This window comes from Ornithorhynchus anatinus, chromosome 15, assembly GCF_004115215.2.
Source record: "Ornithorhynchus anatinus isolate Pmale09 chromosome 15, mOrnAna1.pri.v4, whole genome shotgun sequence".
NCBI lineage: Eukaryota > Metazoa > Chordata > Mammalia > Monotremata > Ornithorhynchidae > Ornithorhynchus > Ornithorhynchus anatinus.
This window is the reverse complement of record NC_041742.1, coordinates 15891954-15907350: the sequence shown is the minus strand read 5'-3', so window position 1 is coordinate 15907350 and position 15397 is coordinate 15891954. Positions and strand designations below refer to the sequence as shown.

At 45.8% G+C, this 15397-nt stretch overlaps 1 protein-coding gene across 1 annotated transcript in view; it reads left to right on the top strand.

The window, feature by feature from the left end:
• PHEX (phosphate regulating endopeptidase homolog X-linked) overlaps positions 1–15397 on the top strand; it is a 61671-nt gene that overhangs the window by 10983 nt on the left and 35291 nt on the right. The window contains exons 4-9 of the mRNA XM_001513641.4: positions 1081–1167; positions 1762–1988; positions 5087–5155; positions 7448–7564; positions 8976–9059; positions 10407–10552. Coding sequence (XP_001513691.2) covers positions 1081–1167; positions 1762–1988; positions 5087–5155; positions 7448–7564; positions 8976–9059; positions 10407–10552 — 730 coding nt within the window. The remainder of the gene's footprint in view (positions 1–1080; positions 1168–1761; positions 1989–5086; positions 5156–7447; positions 7565–8975; positions 9060–10406; positions 10553–15397) is intronic.

Below are 15397 nucleotides of genomic sequence, written 5' to 3'. Positions count from 1 at the left end.
CTTTGGAAAAGATCTGGTAACTTGCCAGCTGTTGTTCGGAGAGCAGTCTATGAAAGCTCACAGGCCAACATCGAGCCTTTTTTGATTTGTGGACTGGCTGATAGCTTGTTGGCAAGGAAAGATCTGCACTCAAGCAGTCACTCGGGATGATGTTTACACAGTGAGATGTCTTTCCAGGAACGTATTGGGGCCTTTTCATGTATAAAAATGGAGAGGGATATCTTGATTTTCATGAGAAAATAAGGACAGGCAGTTACCTCGGATGAGTGAGGAGAAAAGAGGAGCAATAAGGAGAAGCGGCCTGGCCTAATGGAAAGAGCACGGGCCTGGCAGTCAGAGGACCTGGTTTCCAGGCCAGGCTCTGCTAAATGCTTGCCATATGACCTTGGGCAAGTCATTTTACTCCTCTTGACCTCAGTTATCTCATTTGTAAAATGGGGATTAAGACTGTCAGCCTCATATGGGACAGGAGCTGTGTCTAACCTGATTAACTTGTATCTACCCTAGTGATTTGAACAGTGTTTGGCACATAGTAAGCACTTAACAAGTACCATTTTTTTTTACTATTATTATTATTATTGTAGCTCAAGGGTTCATGCAGATACCTATTTGAAGATCATTTTGAGGATGCCTCTGTCTTGCACTCTTCTCTTTATGCTCAGTCCTAAAAATGTCTAAATATCCAGATAATAATAATTATGACATTTATTAGGCCTTTACCATGTGCTAGACAGTGTACTAAACCCTGGGGTGGCTACTTGCAAATTGGCTTGGACACAGTCCATGTCCCACGTGGGGTTCACAGTGTTAATCCCCATTTTCCAGATGAGGTCTCTGAGGCCCAGAGGACTGAGGTGACTTACCCAAGGCCACACAGCAGACACGTGGCAGAGTCGGGATTAGAACCCATGACCTTCTGCCTCCCAGGCCTGTGCTCTATCCACTAGGCCTCCTTAGTGGTATGTCCAAGGAAAGGGGTCAAGGACCACCATCTTTAGTTTTGGTAAAATTGAGGTGACCATCTCTAACGGTGTCACTCCCGAGTCTTGACCGATCGCTTTGGTTTTGCACATTTTGCAGCACTTCTGGAGAAATCGATAAGCCGGAGACGGGATAGCGAAGCGGTACAGAAGGCCAAGATCCTGTATTCCTCCTGTATGAATGAACGTGAGTAAAACCGCGCCTTTTCAAAACGGCGTATTTCCCCAGAGGAGCTGGTGGAGAATTTCTTCCACTTTTCTGCCTACAGCATTCACCGGGAGAGAATTAGGTTCAGATCTCTCATCTCCCCACCCTAAAGCCACCGCAGCCTCTCTACGTGCTACCTTAGCGCTTAAAATACACGTACACTTAATACTAACGATGATGTTGGTAAAGCGCTTACAACTGTCAAGCACTGTTCTAAGCGCTGGGGTGGATCCAAGCTAAGGAGATTGGACGCACTTCATGTTATTCAGTCAGTGGAATTGATTGAGCGCTTACCGAGTGCAGAGCGCTGCACTAAGCGCTTGGGAGAGTCCAATGGAACAATGAACAGACACATCTCGTTGTGAGCTGACAGTCCAGGGCTTCCCGGTCTTCATCCCCGGTTTAAAGGTGAGGTAACTGAGGCCCAGAGCAGTGAAGCGACTTGCCCGAGGTCACCCAGCAGGCAAGCGGTGGAGCCGGGATCGGAACCCAGGTCCTCCTGGTTCCCAGGCTCTCTCCGTTTGGGCCGCGTTGTTTCTCGGACGAGTGACGGCGGGCTACTTTCCTTTGCAGGGGCCATTGAGAAGGCGGACGCCCGGCCTCTCCTGCACATCCTGAGGCACTCGCCCTTCCGCTGGCCCGTCCTCGAGTCCCATATCGGCCCCGAGGGGACCTGGTCCGAGCGGAAGTTCAGCCTCCTTCAGACCCTCGCGGCCTTCAGGGGCCAGTTCAGCAACTCCGTCTTGATCCGCCTCTACGTGTCTCCCGACGACAAAGCGTCCAACGAGCACATCTTGAAGGTAAAGTCCGGGCCGTCGTCCGCTCAGTGCTATTTACTGAGCACTTCTTCTGTAGAAAGCACTGTATCGAGCGCTTTTTTTTTAATGGTATTCAAACACTTTTAGCGCACAGAAGAAGGCAATACGAAAAATGCTTTCGTATTTTTTACCGAGATAGCTCTGTGGATATGCACACACCAGAGCTGCTCAGAAGATAAGACTTTCTGGAGAGAACGTAATAAGGATGGTGATTTTTAAGTGCCTCGCTATGTACCAAGCACTGTTCTAAGCGCTGAAATGTCCATCGGGTCGCTATGAATCGGAAATGGCTTGGCGGCACATTGAGAAGACGATTCAAACACTGTACTAAGCGCTGGGATAGCTATAGAATGACTTAGTGGAAGGAGCCCGGGCTTGGGAGTCAGAGGTCGTGGGTTCTAATCCCGGCTCTGCCACATGTCAGCTGTGTAACTTCGGGCAAGTCACTTCACTGTGCCTCAGTTACCTCATCTGAAAATGAGGCTTAAGACTCTGAGCCCCACGTGGTACAACCTGATGACTTTGCATCTACCCCAGCACTTAGAACAGTGCTTGGCACATACTGTTTAACAAATACCATCATTATTAAGTTAAGTAGGCGGGACTTAGTAAATCACATTTATTGAGCATTTAATCGTGTGCCGAGCACTGGATCAATCTCTTGGGAGAGTATACGGGAACAAAATAGCAGACACGTTCCCTGCCCACAAAGAGCTTCCAGTCCCTGCCCTGCTTGGGGCTCACAGTCTAAGTAATAACAATAATAATAATTATAATAATAATGATAACTGTTAGGTGATTACTCTGTGCCAGGCACTGTTCTAAGCACTGGAGTGAATCCAAGCAGATCAGGTTGGCCGCAGTCCCTGTCCCACGTGAGGCTCACATTCTTAATCCCCGTTTTACAGATAAAGTAACTGAGGCACAGAGAAGTTAAGTGACTTGCCCAAGGTAACACAGCAAGCAACAATTAGAGCCGGGATTAGAACCCAGGTCCTCTGACTCCCAGGCCTGGGCTCTTTCCTCTAGACCCTTCTCCTTCTCCATGCGTTTAAGAACACACTTGAGAAAGTAAGGAGTGAGGAGGGAACACACTCCCTCATATTTAGTCTGCTTTGTGAACTTGGGAAGGTCACGTAACTTCTCTGTGCCTCTGTTTCCTATTTTTATGGGATTTAAGTGCTTACTTTGTGCCAGACACTCTACTAAGCTCTAGGGTAGATATAAGTTAATCGGGTTGGACTCGGTCCCTTTTCCACGTGAGGCTCGCAGTCGTAATCCTCCTCTTACGGATGAGGAAACCGAGGCACAGAGAAGTTCAGTGATTTGGCCAACATCACAGTCTAATGGGGAGGTAGAACCAGGGATTGAATACCCATTTTTCAGCTAAGTATACTGAAGCGCAGTGATCTATAAGTGACCTGCCCAAGGTCACACATCAGACCAGTGACAGAGCTGAGATTAGTCCTGTGCTCTGGCCATTAGGCAGCACTGTCCAGTGATGGCGTTTGTTGGCCACCACTGATTGCAGTACACTGAACCCAGTTTGGGCCAGTTGTTTAACTTCTCTGGGCCTCAGTTTCCTCATCTGTGAAATGAGGCCAAAGTAGACGAAAAAAGGCCAAGTGGCTTTGCAGAAGGCAAAGATGAGAAACCTGAAAATGGTCAGGGAATGAAATCTGTCGTATATTTAACGCTGGTAGAGATCTTTGGATAGGAAGGTCTACAGTGGAATGTGCCAGCGAGGAGTGAAAAGGATTGCTCCTTCTTGCATAATTCCACAGAGGTGTCTGCATTGATGGGAAGGAGTTACAACGCGAGAAATGTCACCTCCCCCCTCGTCTCAGCATTTCTTGGCAGGCCTCTCTCTCCAAAAACCTTCTGCTCTTCAAGATCTCTCTTAGATTTTGTTGGGAATTTATCATAGCACTTCATTTAGAACCAGAAGAAACAAATGATTTTTTTTTAGGCTAAACCTCCTTGGAAGTCTCAGAAAATCATTGAAATCGAATGATAGCCAAGCCCTCTTTTTTTCTTTTGTTTGATCTCTCAAACGGTATTTAACTGCTCACTATGTCTCAAGAACTGTCTTAAGCGCCGGGGTAGATACACGTTTATCAGACCGGACAGAGTCCCCGTCTCACAGAGGGCTCACAATCTAACTTGGAAGAAGGAAGATTTCATCCTCAATTATTAATTCGTTCATTCAGTCGTATTTATTGAACACTTAGTGTGTACACATAGAGTACAATATAACAGTAAACAGACACATTCCCTGCCCGCAATGAGCTTACAGTCTAGAGAGGGAGACAGATATTAATATAAATAAATAAATAAATAAATCACAGATATATACCTGAATGCTGTGGCATCCCTATCTGTAATCGAGGTAACTGAAGCAGAGAAAGTTAGGTGACTTGCCCAAGGTCACACAGCAGATAAGAGCTGGTTATGAAAAGGGAGGGCATTCCAAGCCAGGGACAGGATGCGGGCGAGGAGTCACCGGCGAGATAGACGAGATGGCGGCACGGTGAGGTGGTTGGCATAAGGAGAGCAGCGAGGTGAGGTAGGAGGCGGAAAGGGGATTGCAGCCCGTGAGCCGTGAATGCATCTACCAGTTCCGTCGAATCGAACTCCCCCAAGCGCCTAGTCCAATGCCCTGCAAAAACAGGTGCTCAATAAATACCAACGATTGGTTGACTGTGAATATTTAATGAGGAAAAGTATATGATTTTTAATTGGAAGATGGGCAGGGACCGTGTCTGCTAACTCTTACACTGAACTCTCTCAAGTCCTTAGTAGGTACAGTGCTCCGCTCACAGTAAGCGCTCAGTAAATAGCACTGAATGATTGATTAGGTACTCATTTCACCTCCACAGGACTTTTCTATGTTCAGACTCACCATTTATTGTCATGTCTGTCTTCCCCACTAGATTATAAAATCCTTGAGGGCAGAAATTGTGTCTAGTTACTCGAATGTATTTTGCCAAGTGCTTAGCACACTGCTGTACACACTGTAAGGGCTCAATAAACACTGTCAATTAATTATTAATTCCCTGATTTTGTTCATATTTTAACAGCTGGACCAAGCAACTCTCTCGTTAGCTGTGAGGGAAGATTACCTGGATAACAGCACAGAAGCTAAATCTGTAAGTTTTCATTTTCCACTACCAGCCAGTCAGCAACGGCTCTCGGGCCACCGCAGTCAGTCAGTGGCATTTTTTGAGCACTTACTGTGTGCAGAGCACTGGACTAAGCACTTGAAAGAGTAGTATATGACAGAAAAGGCAGACACATTCCCTGCCCACAAAGTCCCTTTTTTATCACTGTTGAATCGATCAATCACTGATATTTATTTACCACACAGTAAGCATTTCAGAAAAATTTCATTCATTCTAACACTGCCCGGCTTAAGCTTGGGCCTGGATTTCAGAGATTTCCTTTCTGTGTAGATTATGAACTTTGTGAGGAAATAGATGGCGTTTTGTTGTAGTAATAGCAATAGAGGTAATAGTAGAAGCATTTATTGAATGACCACTTGTGGTGCACCGTATTAGACGCTTAGAAAGGACAGAATAACAGTGACAAGTTTTTTGCCTGTGGGGAGTTTATATCCTAACGGGAAAGATGAACATAAAAGAATGAAGGAGAATGGTCAGAAACATTGCATATGTCTGTTAAGGTGTGAGGTGGGTAGAGATAAATTCATAAGAGATGGAGGCGGCTTGTATTGTTCTCTCCCAGGTGCTTAGAACAGTGTTCTGCACACGGTAAGTGCTCAATAAATACAATTGATTGATTGAAGGGATGATGTGGCTGAGAGGTTCTTGGAAATCAACTGGGGAAATACCACACTCTCCCCAATAATTATGGTCAATAAATACCATTGAGACACAAATGTACTCTAGACTCTAAGCTGGTTTAAGCTGGGCAGGGAACGTGCCTACCAACTCTGTTTTGTTGTCAGTCAGTCATTTGTATTTATTGAGCGCTCACTGTGTGTAGAGCACTGTACTAAGCATTTGGAAGAACAATAGAACATTAGACAGATTCTCTGCCCATTAGAAGCTTACAGACTGGGCGGGGGAGATGGACATCACTATAAATAAATAAATGACCGATATGGACATAAGTGCTGAGGGGCTGGGAGGGGGGATGGTTGAAGGGAGAGAGTCACGGTGATGCAGAAGGGAGTGGGAGAAGAGGGAAGGAGGGCTTAGTCAGGAAAGGCCTGTTAGAGGAGATGGGCCTTCAATAAGGCTTTGAAGGGTGGGGAGTTCTAATTGTCCACTCCTAAGAGCTTAGTACAGTGCTCTGCACATAGTAAGTGCTCAGTAAATACCACGGATGGATCACTGTGTTACTGCTTCACTTGCCTAGAAAGAGAAATGTTTGACTTTTGGCTCTGACTTTGAATCATTTGGGAGCTCCGCTGTTCCACTGCAGCACTGGAACGTATCTGCTCCCGAACATGCTTAATCCCTGGAATCTTACCCAGGATTCGGGATAGCTGGATAGTTTTTGTCTCTCGTGGCAACCCCATCCTTGCCTGTGTGTGGTTGTTGTTTTTTGCATAAATGCTAGAACTGCAATTTCTTTCCAGCCAGACAGAAAGACGCAGTTGTGTTTTCATCTCTAAGACTGTAAGCTTGTCGTGGGCAGTCAATCGTATTTATTGGGCGCTTACTATATGCAGAGCACTGTTCTGAGCCTTGGAATAGTGCAATAAAACAATAAACAAATGAGCTTACAGTCTAGAGGGGGAGACAGACCTTATTATAAATAAATAAAATGACAGATATGGACATAAGTGCTGTGGGGCTGGGAGGAGGGATGAATACAGGGAGCAAGTCAAGGGTGATGCAGAAAGGAAGTGAGAAAAAAGGATACAGACTACACTCAGGTGTATTGTACTTTCCCAAGCGCTTAGTACACAACTTTGCACATAGTAAGAACTCAGTATATACCAGTGATGATGATCTTGCACCTCTCCTTGATGCTTTTTTGGGGTTTCTGTTTTGTTTTTTTTTGGTGTTTGTTAAAGCGCTTACTATGTGCCAGACACTGTCGAAAGCCCGCAGGAAGATAGAAGCTAATCAGGTTGGACACAGTTTTCTTCCCCATTTTATAGATGAGGGAACTATAAGCTCATCTTGAGCAGGGAATACGTCTGTTTATGCTTTATTGTACTCTCCCAAGCGCTTAGTACAGTGTTTCACACACAATAAGCACTCAATAAATACCATCCACTGACAGACGGATGCACAGAGAAGTAAAGTGCCTCTCCCAAGGTCCCACAGCAGACAGCAGCGGAGCAGGGATTAGAACCCAGATCCTCTGACTCTCAGGCCTGGGCTCCATCCAGTAGGCCCTGCTCTTTCTCAACGCCCACCTTGTCCGGAGGCCGAGGTTCCTTTGACTCGCTTCTCCTTCTCTTCCAGTACCGAGACGCCCTTTTCAAGTTCATGGTGGACACGGCAGTGCTTTTGGGTGCCAACGCTACGCGGGCCGAACACGACATGAAGTCAGTCCTCAGGCTGGAGATGAAAATCGCTGAGGTAAAGCACTCGGAAGGGCAGGAGCGGCGTGCGGCCCCACCACCGCTTCCTTCAGTCATTCGTATTTCCTGAGCGCTTACAGTCTCAATCCCCACTTTGCAGATGAGGTAATCGAGGCCCAGAGAACTTAAGCGACTTGCCCAAGGTGACGTGATCAAGTGATTAGAACCTGGGAGTCAGGGGCTGGGTAAACAGCCCTGCTCTGAGCCTTGTCTGCTGTGTGACGTCGGGCAAGTCACCTCACTTTTCTGGACCTCAGTTACCTCATCTGCAAAGTGGGGATTAAGACTGTGTGCCCCATGTGGGACAGGCACCGTGTCCAACCTGATTAGCAGGTATCTACCCCTGCGCTTAGTACAGTACCTGACACATAGGTGGTACTTAACAAATATCATTTCCAAAAAAGAAGTCACACAGCAGAGAATGGCCGGCGGAATTAGAACCCAGGTCCTTTGACTCTCAGACGTATAACCTTTCCATTACGCTTCTTGGCAAATAGTAATTGTTTAACAAATAATAATGTTGGTATTTGTTAAGCGCTTACTATGTGCCGAGCACTGTTCTAAGCGCTAGGGTAAACACAGGGGAATCAGGATGTCCCACGTGGGGCTCACAGTCTTAATCCCCATTTTACAGATGAGGTAACTGAGGCACAGAGAAGTGAAGTGACTTGCCCACGGTCACACAGCTGACAAGTGGCAGAGCTGGGATTTGAACTCATGACCTCTGACTCCAAAGCCCGTGCTCTTTTTCACTGAGCCACGCTGCTTCTCTAATACCACTATCATTGTTATATTATTATAATTACTATTATTACTATTATTATGATATATCCTGTCATGTCATATATCATAAGTCACATCACTTCACATCACATTGTATATTATTTAGCATATAGTATATTAAATGATGATAATATGGGGACATAGAGGGAAAAGAGCAAGTTAAGCTAAGAATTTTGGGAGTCTCCATGTTGGAATCTTGTACCGATTTTTACCAGCGGACTTCCTCACACAAAGCGGGGAAGGAATTGTACCTTGTGATGGGTTGAGGCGGTTCTCTGGAGAAATCTCGAGGCAAGTCTGCTTCGCTAAAATCTTACAGGCAAGGGTTTTAACCTCAGGCTTTAGCTTGACCAGCCGAGGATCGGCTCCGTCTTGGAGCGCCTCCATTAGCATCAAAATGGCATTCAAAGCAGTCCCCTAAGGAACCCTGTCACATCCGCCCACCATCAAGGAATTTCCCGTTCCCCAGAATGGGGAGATTCCTCAGTCCATTCCTGACCACCCCATGCCCAACGGACTTTGCTAAGTCGGATCCTTTGACTGAGGCGATCCTGAATTCCCACCGTGTCTCTAGAGAAAGGGAAATGATTGGGTTGGAAAATCATTTGACTCCCTCTTCCCACCAGATCATGATTCCGCATGAAAATCGAACGAGCGAGGCCATGTACAACAAAATGAACATCTCTGACCTCAGTGCCATGATACCGCAGGTGGGTGAAAATGACAAGAACTCCATCAAGTGCAGCTGAATCGCCCCTTTGGAACGAGAAGGGTTTCAAATCTGTTAAAATACTGTTGGAAAAAAAGACTTTTAGTCTCAATGGGGTTTTTGATCTGCCGGATATGAGAGCTGTCTCCGGGCAGAGCAATGTAGCTATACTTGCAAGAGTATGACAGAGTTGTGCGTAAAGAGTTTACAATTCATCTGGGAAGGAAGACACTAAAATAATTTGCAGGTAGGTGGAAGAAGGAGTTAGTAATCAAGTAAAAGGTTACAGAAGATGTGTACCTAAGTAATCCCTTATTAACATCAAAGATTGTTTCCTGGATGCTTGCAATGCGTTACCCTACGTAGGGAGCAGTATGACTTAGTAGAAAGAGCCCAGACCTGGGAGTCAAAAGACCTGGGTTCTAATCCCAGCGCCGCTACTCGTCTGCTGCGTGACCTTGGGCAAATCACTCAACTTTCCTGTGCCTCAGTAACCCATCTGTAAAATGGGCATTAAGACTGGGAGTCGCACGTGGGACTTGGACTGTGTCCAACCTGATTAGCTTGTATCCACCCCAGCGCCTAGTACAGTACGTAGCACACAGTAAAGTCTTCAATACCATTAAAAAAAAATTTAATTCTGGCACTACCAGAATTCTCTAGGGAGAAGAGAAAATAACACTTAAGCTCCTTGGGAATTATTTCTTAATGGTTTAACGATTCAGTCTATCAGCACGGTACTAAGCACTCGGGAGAGTACAGAATAACAGAATTGGTAGGTAGGTTCCCTGTCCACCAGGAGTTCACACTCTAGAGGGGAGATAGAGAGAAATAAAAATGAATAAATTCTGGTTATGTACACAAAGGCTCTGTGGCTGAGGAAGGGGTGACTAAAAGTGCAAATCCAAGCTCAAAGGTGACGCAGGAAGGAGTGGGAGTTGAAGAAATAGGGGCTTAATCATCCAACTTGATCCTTTCAAATATTAGTAATAATGATATTTGTTAAGCACTTACTAGGTGCCAAGCACGGTTCTAAGCCCTGGGATAAAGACAAGCTAATCAGGTTGGAAACAGTCCCCGTCCCACATGGGGCTCACAGTCATCATCGCCGTTTTACAGATGAGGTCACTGAGGCCCAGAAAAGTGAAGTGACTTGCTCAAGATCACAGAGCAGACAAGGGGCGGAGCCCGGATTAGAACCCAGATCCTTCTAACAGACCCGTGCTTCATCGACTAGACCGTGCCGCTTCCTCCAAATACTAAAATTCTGTGACTTTGTTGAGTACCATTTAGTCATCGTCTACCAGCTCTGACGGCGGCTAATCTCGGTTCTTTCCTGACCCTTCAGTTCGACTGGCTCGGCTACATCAAGAAGGTGATAGACATCAAACTCTATCCTCACCTGAGGGACATCGGCCCGTCAGAAAACGTGGTGGTCCGAGTGCCGCAGTATTTTAAGGATCTCTTCCGGATCCTAGAGGCGGAGAGGAAAAAGTAAGGGCGCCTCTGAGAATTTCACTTCCTTTTAAAAATTTCAGTTGTGTTCGTTGATCGGTTAAGTGCCCACCCACCGTGATAAGTTCTGCTCAGAATGGACAGGGTTTCCAACCCACCTGGGGTTCATCAGATTCACCTTTCAGATTCAGAGAAGCAGCGTGAACTAGTGGAGAGAGCACGGGCCTGGGAGTCAGGAGGACCTGGGTTCTAATCCTGCTCTGCCACGTTACCTGCTGGGGGACCCTGGGTGATTCACTTCACTTCTCTGGGCTCCAGTTACCCCATCTGTGAAATGGGGATTAAGACTGTGAGCGGGACAGGGTTTGTGTCCACCCGCTTTTTTTTGTATCCACCCCAGCTCTTAGTTCACTGCCTGGCACAGAGTAAGCACTTAAGAAATACCGCAAATATTGTTATTATATAAATATCTATATCTTTATCCTTTTTCAATATTTTAGCCAAAAGCTCAGTGTTCTCACTCCACGTGCAAGTTGAGATGCTGTAACGCTCAATTATTATAATAATCTTGCTGCGATGAAAACCAGTGAACACCAATTTTACACCACTTTACTCTTTTCTTCGGGCAAATTTTCTTGAGGAAATCATTTCCCTTTGCCCCCTGACGTTTAAGAGAAGTCTGTTCCCATGAGATCCACTCATTCACGGTTCGCTATCGTCCAAGTTTCTGCTTCTACTCTTAAATGTATCTTCTTTTTAGCCAGCTCTATTTCGTAAGGGTCGGTGAGGTAAGATGAGACTTAAGATCCCTTTAGCAATAAAATGATTCCAAACTCAGAATTGAGTAATATCAAGACCTGGCAGGGTTTTCTCATCAGTTGTAGGATTAGAAATCACAGCTCCTCTAAGACACCTTCCTCGATTAAGCGCACATTTCCCCCACTCCTCCTCCATTCTGGATCGCCTAGGATTAAGGCCTTGAGCCCCGTGTGGGACAGGGACTCAGTCCCACCCAATCAATCACCTAGGATCTACCCCAGTGCTTAGTACAGTGTCTGGCACATAGTAAGTGCTTAAAAATACCACAGTTATCGTTATTATTAGTAGCAAAGTATTGGTATTACACCTTGAGCACTTGATATTCACTCCAGCCTCAGCCCCAAGCACTTATGGACATAGCTATAATTTATATTAATGTCTGTCTTCCCTTTGAGACTGTAAGCTCCTTTTTTTTTTAAAAAAAAAAAAGATATATAAGTGCCGATTACATCCAGGCCCTGTACTAAGCACTGGGGTAGATAAAAGCTGATCAGGTTGGAGACAATCCATGTCCCGCATGGGGCCCACAGTCTTAAACCCCATTTTACAGATTAGATAACTGAGGCACAGAGAAGTTAAGGGAATTGCCACTTGTGGGGAGGGAACGTGACTACCAACTCTGTTGTATCGTACGCTCCCGAGCGCTCAATATAGTTCTCTGCATAATAAGGTCTCAGTAAATACCATTTATCGACCGCTCCAGATTGTAAGCTCGTTGTGGGCAGGGAACATATCTACCAAGTCCGTTGTATTGTACCCTTCCTAGCCCTTAATACATTAAGTGAGCGCAGTAAGCGCTCAGCGAATATCATTGATTGATGCTGCCTATTGCACCTTCGGAATCCTAGATATCAGTCATCCTCTATAGTCTAGGAAATTAAAAATGAGGCATCTGTAGAAATATTCCTCTTCTTAAGGCTGTAACCTCATCAATAACATGGATCTTGTCGACTGCTCTTGAATTCTCCTAAGTGCTCTGAAATGTCAGTCAGTCAGTCGTATCTATTAAGCGCTTACTGTGTACCGAGCACTGTACTAAGTGCTTGGGAGAGTACACTTTTACAAGAAACAGATATATTCCGTCCCCCTACAAGCTTACAGATAGCATGCATCTAGAGGATGCTCCATAAACACTGTTGATTAATCTTGCCCTCTAGATTAATTTTGCACGTAAGTTCCCTGTGGGCAACGAATGGGTAACCAACTCTGTATTGTACGCTCCCAAGCACTTAGTACAGTGCTCTGCATCCAGGAAGCGCTCAGTAAATACCGTTGATGATGATGATATTGCCATATTTCCAAGTTGGACAACCACAGAGACTGTTGGCTTTTTTGTAAAATGGCATTTATTAAACTCTTACTATGTGTTGGGCACTATACTAAGCGCTGGGGTAGATACAAGCTGATCGGGTTGGACGCAATCCACGTCCCTCATGGGGCTCACACTATTAAGCCCCATTTTACAGATGAGGTCGCTGAAGCCCGGTGAGGACAAGCGACTTGCCCCAGATCACGCAGCAGACAGGCGGCGGAGCCGGGATCGGAACCCAGGTCCTTCTGACCCTCGGGCCCGTGCTTTATCCACTAGGCCACGCTGCTTACGTAGCGCTAATTGTATCATCAAGTTAGAAATTGGATTTTCTGATTGCTGGCATATGCTCTCAAGAGGAGATGAGGCTGCCAGAAATTCTGGAAAAAAGTAATCTGCCGCCCGAGAGACTGCTAAAAATGAATATCAATGTCTGTCCTTTGACTAAAGAAGCTCTTATCTGGTTCCACTTGAACCTACCCGGACACCCACGTGAATTTCTAAATTAATCTGGAATGTCTATCAATGTGCCTCGCCTATAAATACCAACCACTAGTAGGACAAAAAACTTTGCTATTTCTAGGCCGTGGTTTCCAAGATGAATCCCCTAATGTGCCACTCATTTAGAGGCCACTTCCCATAGGAAACCAGAGAGCGTTCCTGTCGCTAAACACTCCGGGGGATTGTTTTCTCTCATTCGTTCGTTTATTCATTCAGTCGGATTTTTCAAGTGCTCACTGTGTGCAGAGCACTTCCGAAGCGCTTGGGAGAGTCCGATAGAACAATGAACAGACACGTTCCCTGACCACGACGAGCTTACAGTCTAGAAGGGGCGACGGACATTGACATTTGACCGATTGGTGCTTATCCGCCAAGATTGAAGATGGGTTGGTTGTACTCTGACACTCTCCCCCTCCTTTAAAGCCTTACTGAAGGTACACCTCCTTCAAGAGGGCTTCCCTGACTGTCCTCTTTTCCTCTTCTCCCACTCCTTTCTGCGTCATCCTGACTTGTTCCCTTTATTCATCCCCCCTTCCAGCCCCACAGTCCATATCTGTCATTTATTGATTTATATTAATGTCTCTCTCCCCCTCTAGACTGTAATTCATTTCTCTCTATTAACGTCTGTCCCCCTCTAGACCGTAATCTCTCGGTGGGCAGCGAATGTGTCTGTGATACTGTTACAGCGTACTAACCCAAGCGCTTAGTACAGTGCTCTGCACACAGTAAGCGTTGGTTAAGTATGATCGACTTAATGGCTGACAGGGTAAATTCCTACTGCACCTTCCTAGAATACCCCCCTGAAAAAGAAATAGAGTTTTGGGGACTCTCCCCTCCCACAAAGAGGAAGGGCATTGACACCGATGGACTCTGGAGCAACAGATTAGGAAAACCACAAGTCCTATTTTCTAATCGGGGATGAGTCTACTTTGATTTCTGTTACCAAATCCCCTCGTTGCGGCCTAGTAGGGGATAAGATTAAGAGGAATGTTATAATTCTGACATATGGGCCAAGCGTTTCGAAGACTCTAAAGAAAACCATCGCGCTGCCGGGCAGGCCAAATTCGGAGGTGAAAAATAATCTACATTTGCACAGCTGTGCTCTGAGCGGTTGTAGATTCCCCGGAGACAGAAAGGGTGAGGAATTCTGAGGACTGAGGCTCAGACTCCCAGCTTGGGTTTCGTAATGTTCTTTTTGGCTTCTCTACTGGACGTTGACCTGGATCGAACCTTGGACGACTCATCCACGTCCTGTGATTTTTTTTCCCGTTTCCCCAAGTTCGTTCATCCATTCGTATTTATTGAGAGCTTTTACTGCGTGCATAGCACCGTACTAAGCGCTTGGGAGAGTACATTCGAACAATAAACCGACACAGTCCATGCCTACGAAGAGCCTACAGGCTAGAGGATGAGTTGTTCCTCGTCCCAAACAACCTTATCAAAGGGAAAATATCTCTAGACAGTCAGAAGGTCTTAAAAACTTGTCTGGCAAAACACAGATGGATTGACCCTTTTTTATTAGTCTCTCTCTGAATGAAATGCTTCGATTCTGGAGAAGTGGTAAATAATATCTGTATAGAGGAACCGCATTGCCTAGAGTATAGAACCCGGGCTCGGGCGTCAGAAGGACCAGGGTTCTAGTTCCAGTTCTGTGCCCTTCCTGCTGTGTGGCCTAGGGCAAGTTGCTTAACTTCTCTGTGCCTCAGGTACCTCATCTGTAAAATGGGGGTTAAGACTGTAGCCTCAGAAGGAACATGGACTGGGTTTAGCCTGATTAACTTGTATCTGCCTTAGTGCTTAGTACAGTGCTTGGTATCTAGTAAGTGCTCGACAAATACCACATACCATAAACAGCCTGTGTGTATTTAATGGTATTTTAGTGCTTGCTATGTGCCAAGCATTGTATTAAGCACTGAGGTAGATACAAGATAATTAAGTTGGACATAGTCCCTGTCCCACATGGGGCTCGATCTAAGTAGAATGGAAAACAGGAATTGAATCCCCTTTGTACAGATGAGAGAAGTGAAGTGACTTGCCCAAGGTCACACCGCAGGCCAGTGGAAAAGCTGGGATTAGAACCCGGGTCTTCTGACTCACAGTCCAGAGTTCTTTTTCCCAAGGTCACACTGCTTCACTCTCATCCAAGACTCCTGGACATTAGCTCTCCAATGAATATCGAAAGCGTGGGAATATTCAGAAGGCTCGGACTCAAGGGACAATTTGCAAAACGAACCCACCGTAGTGTTTACGAGTGG